This window comes from Papaver somniferum, chromosome 1, assembly GCF_003573695.1.
Source record: "Papaver somniferum cultivar HN1 chromosome 1, ASM357369v1, whole genome shotgun sequence".
NCBI classification, from domain to species: Eukaryota; Viridiplantae; Streptophyta; class Magnoliopsida; order Ranunculales; family Papaveraceae; genus Papaver; species Papaver somniferum.
In genome coordinates this window covers 24,070,665-24,084,093 of record NC_039358.1, presented here as the reverse complement: position 1 = coordinate 24,084,093, position 13,429 = coordinate 24,070,665, and the positions used below count along the sequence as shown (strand labels likewise).

At 37.9% G+C, this 13,429-nt stretch overlaps 1 protein-coding gene across 1 annotated transcript; it reads right to left on the bottom strand.

The window, feature by feature from the left end:
- Positions 1–7,581: 7,581 nt before the first annotated feature.
- Positions 7,582–9,246, bottom strand: LOC113359567. The gene is made up of 3 exons (XM_026603201.1): positions 8,662–9,246; positions 7,910–8,515; positions 7,582–7,617 (listed from the first exon to the last, which is right to left on the bottom strand). Exons 1-3 carry the CDS (start codon positions 9,244–9,246, stop codon positions 7,582–7,584), a joined length of 1,227 nt encoding a protein of 408 aa, XP_026458986.1.
- Between the last annotated feature and the right edge of the window lie 4,183 nt (positions 9,247–13,429).

The following is a 13,429-nucleotide window of genomic DNA, read 5'->3' as shown; positions in this document are numbered from 1 at the left end:
TGTGTGAGGTTTAACATTTCACTCGGATTGGAATTGAGTCGAGAGGATGAACTTGATGTGGTGTTACAAAAGAGCATTGAATTGGACGTCCACGACTTGTCTAACTTGGATGTTGAAATATCCAAAGAATTTGTGGAGATGTGTGGTGCCTTGACGGCATTACAAGAAGCTAAAAATGGTATAATATTTCTTATATTTCTTTACCCATGAATGATGAAATACTTGTACCATCTATTGTGAAGGCGCCTAAGATAGAATTGAAGCCACTTCCGGACCATTTGAAGTATGATTTCTTGGGAGATGGAGATGAGATTCCGGTGATTATTGCAAAGAACCTCACACCGGTACAAGAAGACCATTTGCTTAGAGTCTTGAAATAGCACAAAACGGCTATTGGGTGGACAATTGCGGACATCAAAGGCATTAGTCCATCCACGTGCATGCATAGGATACTAATGGAAGAGAACGTGAAGCCGGTACGTGATGTTCAACGTAGGCTTAATCCTCCGATGATGGAGGTTGTGAAGAAATAGATACTCAAATCGCTAAGTGTGGGGGTGATATACCCAATTTCCGATAGTAAGTGGGTTAGTCCGGTACAAGTGGTACGAAAGAAGTCCGGTGTCACGTTTGTTAGAAATCAAGACGATGAACTTGTTTCCACAAGAGTTCAAACCGGTTGGAGAGTGTGCATCGATTATAAAAAGCTTAATTCCGCAACCCGAAAGGATCACTTTCCTTTACCTTTCATTGATCAAATGTTGCAGCGGTTAGCGGGGCATTCTCATTATTATTTCTTGGACGGTTATTCGGGATACAATCAAATTGTTATTGCGCCGGAGGACCAAGAGAAGACCACTTTCACTTGTCCGTATGGAATGTTTGCATATAGACGGATGTCGTTTGGTCTTTGCAATGCACCGGATACTTTCCAAAGATGCGGTAAGTGTATTCTCATATTATGTGGAGCGCATCATTGAGCTATTTATGGATGATTTTAGTGTTTATGGCAATTCTTTTGATAGTTGTTTAGACAACCTTGAACTAGTTCTTAAACGATGCATAGACACAAACCTTGTCCTTAATTGGGAAAAATGTCACTTTATGGTAAACCATGGAATAGTACTTGGTCACATCGTGTCCTCTCGAGGGCTCGAAGTGGACAAGTCAAAGATATATTTAATAAGAAACTTACAATATCCCACTTCGGTGAGGAAGATCCTTTCATTTCTTGGCCATGCAGGTTTCTATAGGCGGTTTATCAAGGATTTCTCCAAAATCTCCATGCCGATGTGCAAGTTACTACAAAAGGAGGTACCTTTCGACTTCAACAAGGAATGCAAGGATACCTTTGATAAATTGAAGGCGATGTTGACAAGTGCATCGATTATCAAGTCACTGGATTGGAATCTTCCATTTGAATTAATGTGTGATGCTAGTGATTATGCGGTTGGAGCCGTTTTGGGTCAAAGAGTGAACAAGTTTTCCCATGTTATCTATTATGCATCTTGGAACCTCAATGATGCACAAATTAACTATTCTACCACAGAGAAGGAGTTATTGCCTATAGTTTTTGCATTAGAAAAATTTCGATCATACTTGGTGGGTAAAAAGGTTATTGTGTATTCCGATCATGCCGCACTAAGACACTTAATAAAGAAGAAAGAAGCTAAGCCAAGACTAATCCGTTGGATCCTATTGCTACAAGAGTTTGACATAGAAATTCGAGACAAGAGAGGTGTGGAAAATACCGTTACGGATCATCTTAGTAGACTTGTTATGTCTCAAGAATAACTTCCATTACAAGACCGCTTTCCGGACGAACAACTTTTCTCCTTGGAAGATTAAACACCTTGGTATGCGGATATAGTGAATTACTTGGTGACAAGGAAGGTACCTAGTACAATGTCTAACTTCCAAAAGATGAAACTAAAGAAGATATCCAAACAATATGTGTGGGATGAACCACACTTGTGGAAATATGGCATTGATCAAATAATACGAAGATGCATACCTAATTCTAATCTATTCTCTCATTTTGTCACACTCTTGCTTGTGGTGGCCATTTTGGTTCTAAACGTACCGCTCTCAAAGTTCTCGAGAGTAGATTTTATTATCCCGCCTTGTTTGAAGATTTGTATGCTTTTTGTAAATCTTGTGATAGATGTCAAAGAACGGGCAATCTAGGTACTCGAAATCAAATGCCACTCACACCAATTCTCGCCGTTGAGATTTTTGATGTGTGGGGAATCGATTTTATGGGCCTTTTTGTCAATTCGAATTGGAAATTTTTATATACTTCTTGCCGTAGATTATGTTTCGAAATGGGTGGAAGCTAGAGCCATCAAAACTAATGATTCTCAAGTTGTTTGTGATTTTGTAAGAGAAAACATATTCACTAGGCACGGTACACCAGGAGTGGTGATAAGCGATGGAGGCTCACATTTCAAGAAGTCTTTCCACGCTCTCCTCAAGAAGTACAACATTACACACAAGATTGGTACGCCTTACCATCCAAAAACTAGTGGACAAGCGGAAACTTCAAACCATGAAATTAAGTCCATTCTTGAGAAAACGGTGAATACAACAAGGAAAGATTTGGATCTTTAAGCTCAATGATGCACTTTGGGAGTATAGAACGGCGTACAAGACACTGATTGATATGTCTCCATATCGGTTGGTTTATGGCAAAGCTTGTTATCTTCCGGTTGAACTTGAACATAAGGCTTATTGGGCGATAAATAAGTGCAACATGGAGTATGATGAAGCGGGGAAGCAAAGGAAGTTACAACTAAATGAGCTAGAGGAAATACGTAATGATGCTTATGAGAGTGCCCGAATATACAAGGAGAAGACTAAGCTTTTCCATGACAAGATGATTTCTTGTAAAAGCTTCGAAGTGGGACAAAAATTCATTTTATATCAATCTCGCCTTAAATTATTTCCTGGAAAATTAAGGTCTTGATGGATTGGAACATATGTTGTTATTAACGTTTTCCCTTATGGTACAGTTGAAATTAGTAGTCTTAGAGATAACTCGATTTCCAAGGTCAACGACCATAGATTAAAGCAATACTATGAGAACATCGCTTATGTGAATATGGATGAACTTCCATTTGAAGATTTACTCCCTCTGGAGGAGTAGTACGAAGCAAGAGCTAAGTCGGGCCGAGGACGTTAAACCAAGCGCTTCACGGGAGGCAACCCATAGGTTTTGTATTTCTTATCCTTTTGCTTTTTATTTTTGTTTGTTTATTTTTCTTGTTCTATATCATATTAGGCACCTTGACTTTACTAGGAGGATTCAATTACATTGAGGACAATGTAAGGTTTAAGTGTGGGGGAGTGGTTAAGCATTTTAAAAAAAAGAAAAGAAAAATTGCATAAAACCTCCAACTTTTAGAGATTTTAGAGTCACTAGCATACTTCTAGGTATGTTTACATAGAGAATTCTAACCGACATAACTGAACTTGGAAGTGTTAGGGAACTATGTTCGGATTTCTACTTGTTAGAGTGTTAAATAATGGATTTAATCATGTCGGTGGCAAATGAGGTGCAGAGGGAAATGCATTATTAGAGTTGTTGATCAATCATTAGTGGAGACTACCCGTATTTATATCATGTGAGACACCGACCAGATTTCTTTATAAATAACTAAAGAGCTTTCTTTTGAGTGTGTGTCACCGTACGTTAATTCCGGACAGAATGGTGAGCTACCCAACTTCACACCAATTTTCAGCATTATTTTTGAGCTCTTGAGTGCTAATTTTGTCAATCATGAGGGTGACGTCTATAGATGAAAACCTCCTTCTTGTAGTTCGATTTGCAGTTAGCACCATTCTCTCTCTCGACAACAACGGGTCCATAGAAACACCATCATCATCAACGAGGAAGCGACATCAAAATCTACAAGGAAAGTTGAAGACGTTCAAGGTTAACAAGCAACGGAACAAGAAAAGAGCAAAATTCATATCCAAGTAAAGCAACTAGACAAGAGCGTAATTATGTATATATGTTGAAGACTTACAATACAATGACATAAGTTGAAGACTTATATTTACAAGGGCAAAGAAAAGCAAAAGGTGAGACTTATTGAAGTTTATGATTTCGAGACGATACAAGTTGTGAAATCAAGCGGTAAAGTACTTTTCCCACGGCCATGGTTTGTTATATTTTCACTTTGTTTTGTATTTTATTTCTCCTCTCTTTATCAAAAAAAAAATGAAGAAAAAAAAGAGACAAGAGAAATTTTATTTTTGTATTTAATAAGTCATGGGGAAGGAAAAATATATAAAGAAGTTTCAAGCGACAAGGATTTTGAAGGTAAAGAGTTACAAATTGTCAAGGATCTACGAAGTTCAAGAGTTTATCATCCATTGTTGAAGACGAAGACCAAGAAGATGAAGATGGGGAGCGGAAGACGTTTTTATTGGATGTTGTCAGAGTGGTGTTATCATCATTGCAATCGAATGTGAAGGTGAGTAAGTAATCTCATCCTCAATTATAGTGGTTGATTTCCTTTCTTTGAGATCGTCAGAAAAATGGTTTTTCAAAATGTTAAAAGATGTGGGTTTTTAAAATATTTCGGAAGTTGTCCTTCCCATCAACGTGTTGCAGGATTTCTCTCTTCATTCCTACCTGCACATATGTGAGATCCATAAAAGTACGTCTTTTGAATGCAATTTCATAAAACCCATTTTGGTGAGGCAGAAGTCGAAGCGAAATGCTTATTGATCGCTCTCAAACACGCGTTCTCTCATTATGGTGTGGTTATTTCTCACTCAACATTTAAGAATGAGAATATGTTCATTAGTATTTCTAACTTCTTATTACTAGCATGCAGAAACTCTATGTCCTCATAGCTCTTTGGATGCTTGGGACGCTGAAACGCTTTGAAGTTGTAAGTTTTAGTTTGACTTGCTCGAGGACTAGCAAAATCTAAGTGTGGGGGAATTGTTAAGTGTAGAATACACCTTTATTTAATATCTATAGTTTATGTTTTTTTTGCTATTTTTCTTGTAAATTATGTATTTTACGCGTGTTTTGAGTTTTATAGCTATTCTGGAGTCGCGCAGAAGAAAAGAAGAAGAAATCATCCAAAATAGAGAAAGAATGGAAAAATTGTCATTTCACAGGAAGACATTATTGGGGGCTGAGACAAGGTTAAGGGGCAACTCTATTTGAAGGAGTACTAAATACAGATCAGTTGAGGATAAGGGGCTGGACTTTGTTAACCCTTATCAGAAGTGATCGGGTATCTAAATCCACCCCAATCATTTCTAACCCTAAAAACGAGAGTTCTTCCTCCCGATCATTTGGTTTTATTACATTCATTTTATTCCCCTGAAACTAAGAAGAGAAAATAGAAGCAGCGGCTGCTGCTGTTGAATTCGAGAAACGTAAAGGGGTTTTAAGAGCGTCTGCTGTCCAAATCAATATCACAGAGATGGAATCTGATATGAGACGATGATGTTACTGCAATTGAATCTGATAACGGTTTACTGTGAAATTATAGAGAAAAAACAAATGGGATCTGGATTAAATGGACTCAACTGCCGCAAATGATTGAGAGTTACAGCATAATTTTGAAGACGAAATTGGAAATGAAGAAGAATCAAAGATGGGTTTGTAGCTGGTTGTGAAAGAATTAGGGTTCGATTTCTGCAACTGAAGAACAAAATAAGGTCGAATCTGAGGTTGGTCTCGTATATGGAAGATAAAATTGTTGGGATTGAAGGAGGAACTGGAGCTGTTGTTGTGTTTGAAAGGTTATGATTCGATTAGAAGAAGAATTAAATGGAGCTTTGGGTCTGGTTTGTGTGGCACTGATGGCGGCTATTGACGGGTTGAGAAGAAAGAATGAATTGATGGCTTCTCGTTGCAATTGGGTTTATGGTGGAACTGAGCTTCATAGAAGAGAGTTGGTGTTGTTTGTGGTCGCTATTAGGAAAGCTGAATTGAGAATGGATAAAGTTGGAAGAAGTGTTCAGCTCAGCCTAGAGAAGCAACAAAGGAATGGGTTTTGAGTGAATTTGATTGAATTGTTAGATGTATGTTAGGACATTGTCACAGGGAAGAAGAGAATCAGCCTGAAATTGGCCTGGAAATGCCCAGAAAACAGAGGAGGCTCCGTCGGATTTTCTACTCCGGCGAGTCAACTCGGTGATCGACGAGAACCCGATTCAGACAAGTCAATTCAGTGATCCATGTGAGTTGACAAGATAACGGCGACGTCAGTCGGATCGTTAAAGACGACGACGACCCAGAAAGACTGTTAGTTTGACTCAGGTAGCCGGCGACACAACTCAGGTGGCCGGTGATGAATTTTCCGGACGATTTCCGGTGATCCCGAGAACTTTTTCATGCGACCAAAAATACAGAAATTTGTGAAGAATCTCTAGACTCGTCTAGACTCATGGGTGTGGAGACTTGGAATTGGGCGAAGAATTTGGTTTGAATTTGGAAAGAGAAGATGGAAGATTTGAGAAAAACTTAGATTTGGAAGTTGAGCTACAAAGGGAAATGGATTCTATTCCTAAGAGTATTGCAAGCAAATTGAAGCTTATAAATAGAGAAGTTCTCTACTTTTCTCTGTATACCTCTACACCTTTTACACACACAACACTAGTGTTTTTGCTTGCTTTTCAAAATTCTTCTTTTAATTATTTGTGTGAACTTCAAAAATTCTTCTTATAATTATTTGTGTGAATTTCAAAAACATGAGTAGCTAATTTTCTTATTAATTGGGGACGAATTCCTAGTTCTTAACATGTTTTGAGTGTTGTTTTAAATCTACTTTGAAGTTTTCACATGATTATCGTTTGTTTTTTACTAATATGAGAGCAAGTCCTATGGTGGAATCCAACCTATTCCAAGTGCGGAAAAACCATGGAATGTCAAGTCTAATGGCTTCCAAGTTGGGATTTTCCACAGAAATCCAAGCAAGGTTCCACCGTTTCGTGGAAGGGTTCGTGGAATTCATCTGAACGCCAATAAGAATCGCGTTTTTTTTTGTCCGTAGATTTAGGATGAGTTGTTGAAATCTAACGGCTGAGAAAAAAACGTTATTCTTAATAGCGTTTTTTTAGCGCTATTAAGAATAACGTTTTTTTAGCGCTATTAAGAATAGCGTTTTCACTATTCCACCACTACACTTGCACTTCCATCCACGGTTTCAAATGATGAGGTGGCGTGGAAGATGGAAGATGGAACTTTTCCACCATAAGACTTGCTCTGAGTGTCTATGATTGATCGATAGATTGTTTAGAATGCACGCTAAACTGATTTGTTAATTTGATCTAAATCTGGTGAAAGTTAGGGGATAAGTAATTGTTTCTTGACTTTTTACACAAGTAGAAAACACGAGACCTTGCGGAGGGATTACGTGGAGCAAGTAGACCTTGATCTAAGAGTCTAACTACTAATATCAACCTAATAAATTCATAAATCTTAATGCGTTTAACTAAATTACATCTTGAGTGATACAAGATGTATCACTCAAGATACAAGGGAAATAGAACTTCTGGTAGTCGAGAACTTCCGTATCCGGTGATACAAGGGATTTAGGGGTTAGCACTGATCTAGCTGTTATATCTACGGTTAGTGATAATCTGTGACTAATAAAAAGTGGAAAAGAACGTAACTTGAATCATTGTTTTGCAACGAAGAAGGATTCCTTGATCTAACTTCTCCTATTGATTTCAACCTAAACTTTTAATCGCTTCCCCCCCCCCCCCCCCCCCCCCCCCCCCCCCCCCCCCCCCCCCCCCCCCCCCTCCCCCCTTTGACAATTTTACAACTTAAAATCTCTTGCTCCTCGTGGGAACGAACTTGACTACACTTTATTACTTGTTAATTAGGTGGAAAAATATTCACTAATTTTTTGTGGTTACGACACGCATCACATACATGTTCACAAGTTTCAGAAATATGAGATGAATTTGAAAGGCTAAACACATTTATCTCCATTTTCATATTTCCAAAAGTAAGCTTCATTATTCCATTCCGACAATTGATAACCGCATTCGAGGTAGCCAAGAAAGGTCTACCCAAGATGATAGGAATCTGCCCACTAGGATTAGAAACAGGTTGAGTATCCAAAACAATAAAATCAACAGGATAAACAAAACTTTCAACCTGTATAAGAACATCCTCTACCACTCCCCTAGGAATTTTAATGGACCTATCATCCAATTGGAGAGTTACACTAGTGGATTTCAAATCACCAAGTTCTAATTGCACATACACAGAATATGGCAAGAGATTTACACTGGCCCCTAAATCTAACAATGCATGTTCGACCCTATGTTCTCCTATAGTGCAAGCAATCGTAGGACAACCTGGATCCATAAATTTGGGTGGAGTTTTCTGCGTAATAATCGAGCTTACCTGTTCAGTAAGGAAAGCTTTCTTATGTACATTCAATTTTCGTTTCATAGTGCACATATCTCTTAGAAACTTAGCATAAAAAGGAATTTGTTTAATGGCATCTAAGAGGGGAATGTTGACTTTAACCTGTTCAAACACTTCTAGGATGTCATTAGGGATAGCTCCCTTGTTACGAGGTAGTAAGCTTGAGGAAAAGGAGCACGATGAACATAAGAAATATCAAAATTACTTTTTTTGGTTTCAGCAGTTTCTTTATGTATTGAAGGAGTAACCTGTGTAATGGTAGGCGGGTTCCTATCTTGCTCTTTCTCCTCGGGATCACTAACATGATTATCAATGACTCGTCCACTTCTGAGAGTAGAGGCGGCCTGGACACGATGAGTTCGCTTAGCACCGGATGTGCTCACCTCAAAAGAACTATTGTGATTAAGCTGTATTTGACTCGGGAACTGACCCTTGTCTCGCTCATCCAATCGTCTAGTAATATTTTTTAATTGTTCCTCTAAGTTCGCAATAGAACTTTGAGTAGCCTGCATAAATAAACTCATACGTTCTTCCAAACTAGGAATTTTTCGGTCAGAAAAATCATTAGTAATAAAAGATGTATGTGCAATAGACTCAACATGCTTAATTTTAGCATTTTTTTCTAACGACTCAAGTCTTCGTGTCAAGACATCAAACTTGGCCTCAGAGTTGAATTCATTTTCAACTCTGTAATTGGTACTAGTACTAGTCATTGATCTTATAGACTCTCTAGCCTCACACTCTTGGGATTTTTCGGCTACTTCATGCAAAAACTTATAACCTTCTTCGGCAGTCTTATCAGGGAAATTACCATCAGAAAGTGATTCTACCATAGTCAACGTTCTGAAATCTAATCCCTCATAAAGGATCAATGTGAGCCTAGGAGTATCAAATCCATGGTGTAGACATTGTAGCAATAGATCATGGAACCTCTCTAAATAATCAAAAATAGATTCTCCTTCTTGTTGCGAAAAACTATTCAACTTTTGACGAATGGCAATAGTTTTATGCCGCGGAAAGAATTTATACAGGAATAGATTAATCATGTCATTTCAAGTACTAATATGAAGGAGCTAATGAATTTAACCATAATTTTTCCTTATCCTTTAAGGAGAAAGTGACCAACATAAGTTTAAGATACTCATCCGCTAAGTCCTTGAATTTCATTGTACCACATAATTCTTCAAAATCTCTAACGTGGTAGTAAGGATTTTTGATTCTCCATACCATAGAAATTAGGAAGTGCTTGAATGGTGCTCGCTCTAATCTCATAGGTTGATGCGGTGGTAGGCAAAACAATACATGAAAGTCTAGAGATTCTAGCTGGGTACATATAGTCTCTCAAACTTTTAACCGGAGGGTTCGTACCCTCATCATCTGTTTCTGTCATGTATTAAGGGTTGACTCTAACAAGACGATCAAACTGTTCTCTAGCCCAACCACCTGGTAGATCATGCATATGTTAACAAAATGCGAAATTCAGTTCATACTTACCTTATAAAAACTCCACGAGTTTTTCAAGTACTTACTTTTCGGCCGGTTTTCGAAAGATTTCAACTGCGTTTTTCAAACTCGCTAAGGTATCTAAACAAAATCAGAAAAACTACTTAAAAGGAACTAAAAGATATTAAAAACAAAAATAGACTATGTACAGAAAACAAGACTAGAAAATTAATGATATCAATAAGAGAGTATTGTGTAACCACTTCCCGACAATTGGCGCCAAAAACTTTAAAGCACAGTTCGTTCCCTCGAGGAGTGTGAAAACTACTACTAATCAATATCAAGAACTAACTAATCAAGATGCAATATTTCAAAGATTGTTGTATTAATAAAATAAGCTAACAAGTAGAATAAAGCAAATTATAAGAAATTGTAATCAAGGATGTGGAAGTATTAGGACTACGGAATCCGTTGTAGGTTAGGTTTCACTCAAAGCAAATCTACCTATCGAAACACGGAAGATATTTTCAGTTATGAACAATAGACAAAAATTATCAAGAGGATATGTTTTTCTCAACCTAAAGATAGAAATCCAAAGTGCTAGGCATACATGGCATACATAGTCAAAGAATTATCATAAATCATTTATCACCAAGGTTCTATATGGATGTTGTTCAAGAATTCAACAATGTAGTATACAAGGCATAAGACATGAAAAACTCATAAAACAATCAACACAAATATGAGAGACACAAACATGAAGTTACGCTTTTATTTTCGAAACCTTTGTTTAAGAACATAAGCGATTTAACCTACAAGTTCATCCTTCACCCTAATGAGTAGCTTAGCTAGACATAGATTTCTTAAAAGCCATAAAATATGATATCGAGGTGAATAAACTCAGCATATGGAAAATCAATCAATTGAAATGGAGCTAAACCTAATTGCTTCCCTGAAAACGGCGTATCCTCTGAAGTCCATATCACTGGATATTTGTATGCATCCCATTTCTCTCATTGTGACTGGTACAAGCACCTCCAGAGCCCAGTCCAAATGCAAACACCCATTCCTAATCCTGGCCCTTCTCAAAATCTGACCACCAACCAATTCATCCCTGACCAGCTAGAATGCTTTGGTTCACTGGCAGCAGCAATAGCTCAACCCCCGTCCGGCTAACCAAAAACACCTTCTTCCAGGCTGACAACACACCCATCTCCATTCATCTACTAGTCACTGTGTACCAACGAAATGCCAAGCTCCCAAAATCCATCTGTAATTTCATTCAACCACAGCAGCCTCCAAGTCATCACCTCCACTGGGAATTCAAATCACAGATTGATAACCATCTCCATTTATTACTGCCTGAAATACTGCCCATACAGCTGCTATTAAGCAGCAACAAATTTAGGTCGAAACCCATCTCGTACCTGATGCCACTGATGCGGTCTATCAACTGTATCAATTGGTGTTGAAACCCCCAAATTCAACTGATGTCTGTGACTGATCGAGCCCCATGTAAAACCCACCAAACCAACCACCCAGATCTGTTGTTTGATTTTTGTCATGAATTAAACCCAACACCAAATCAACTCGAGCTAATCTTCTCCTCCTGGATTTCAGCTCAACAGAGCCTCCATTTTCCATCTGAGCATTACCTCCATTTTCCATCTGAGCATTACCTCCAATTTCAGGCCACATCAACCATCACTGCCTGCAATTTTCCGAGATACAGTAGGGAATGGCAGCTACTAGTCTCACCTCCTTTGTGAATAGTTAGAAATCGACAGCCACAATCTCCGGATTCAATCGCTGCTTTTAAGAAAAATAGAATTATCTTGAATCTCACCACAAAACAGGACCAATTCATCCTTGAATCTTTTCCCATCGCAAACAATCAATAACCCATCTCTTTGCTTCTTTCCTATCATCTATTTCTCTCCTTGAAAACCTTGATCTCTAATTCTCTGTAAGATTTGTAGTTGCACCAACAGATATGAAAGAAAACTAAAAGAAAAAGAGGAAATGAAATTTTCTCTTGTTTTGAGAATACAAGAAAACATATGTGGTGTACTAGTGCGACTGACATGCTTGACAGAACAAAGAAAATTCTTTTGTTTTGTGAACAGAAATCTCTGGACATGAAATGGCAAGGTGGCGCAGCCCATAAGCTCTGGCTCCTTTGGCAATGCAAGTGGCAAGTGCTAATTTCAGTTTCTAAGCCATTTATCCTTTGGGTGAACGGATTTCACTTGTAATTCCTGTAAAAGCTTTAAAATATAGTTATTAGCGAGATATCGAGACCTAGCTAGTATAAATGTGGGTATAAAAGTATCGCACTTGCGTGCTTATCAAACACAAAGTTGAAGGAAGAGTATGCAGAACATCTAAAGGAAGAGGAAGCTGAAGAAATGTTCCCCGAGCCGAGGGTGTTAGTTTTCAACAACTAGATACTTATATCCTAATTAAGGGAAGCAAGTTTGTTAGCAAACATGAGTTTAAGAAACACTTGGGGGGGGGGGGGGCTACTGCGTGAAGCACAAACATCAAGTTAAACTCAGTGATTCAAATAATATAAAGATCAGGGTGAAGTGCATTAACTGAAAGAAGACCAACTGTCCTTTCTTCATTGATGGTAGAGTTATGAAGGGTGAAGGACATAAACTCACTCTTTAAAGATGGAATCTTATTCAAAAATGTAATGGTGGTGTTAAAGGGAAGAACAGATGTGCAAATCGAGCATTTGTAGCTGATTGGTACATGGATAGGTTGAAGACCCTTGGCAATAAAGCCAAAATCCCTGATCTTAATTCCTTGGAATCTGAGTTTAACAAGACAATGAAGGTCAAAATTAACTATCATACGACATGGAGGGAAAGAAATATTGTGTTGCATAAACTTTATGGTAGCTATCAGGAGCAATACAAGAAAATTCCTGCACTTTGTGAGATGGTGAAGGTAACAATGTGAACTGAAATTTGTGTTTGTTATGTTTGTTTTTAGTTAGTCCAATGATAATATAAACTTTATGGTACTAACATTATTTTTTTCATTGTTGTAATTGCAGTAAAAAATGCCTGGAAGTGTGGCTACTTTCTCATATGGAACTACAAACAATACATTCTTGTCAATGACTCTTTTTTATAAGCACGCTATAGAGGGTTTCTTGGCTGGATGTAGGAAAGTCATTGGCTTGGATGCTTGGCATCTGTATGGGAAGTTTGGTGGTGTTTTAATGGATGCAACATGTCTAGATATTTAATTTGCTGGTTGCAAGTATTGCATCCATTTTAGAGGAATTGAAAGTACTAACGAAATAGAAAATCCTAAATGCTTTAAATCTCAAATGTTCTGAGCTCTGAGCTTCAAGTGATTTTTAAGCATTAAATTATTTAAGTTATTTCTCACGTATTGCTGCTTTTACTACTTTTTAGTATCTGCTAATAGTTGAGTTAGCAATCATGAAAGGACTTACCCAATCAGATTCAATCATAGAATGATGATCGCGCTTTGCTGCTTTCAGTACCAAATTTCCAACATGAAGAAATTAGGTTTGATTGGCCTAGCCCTGAATAT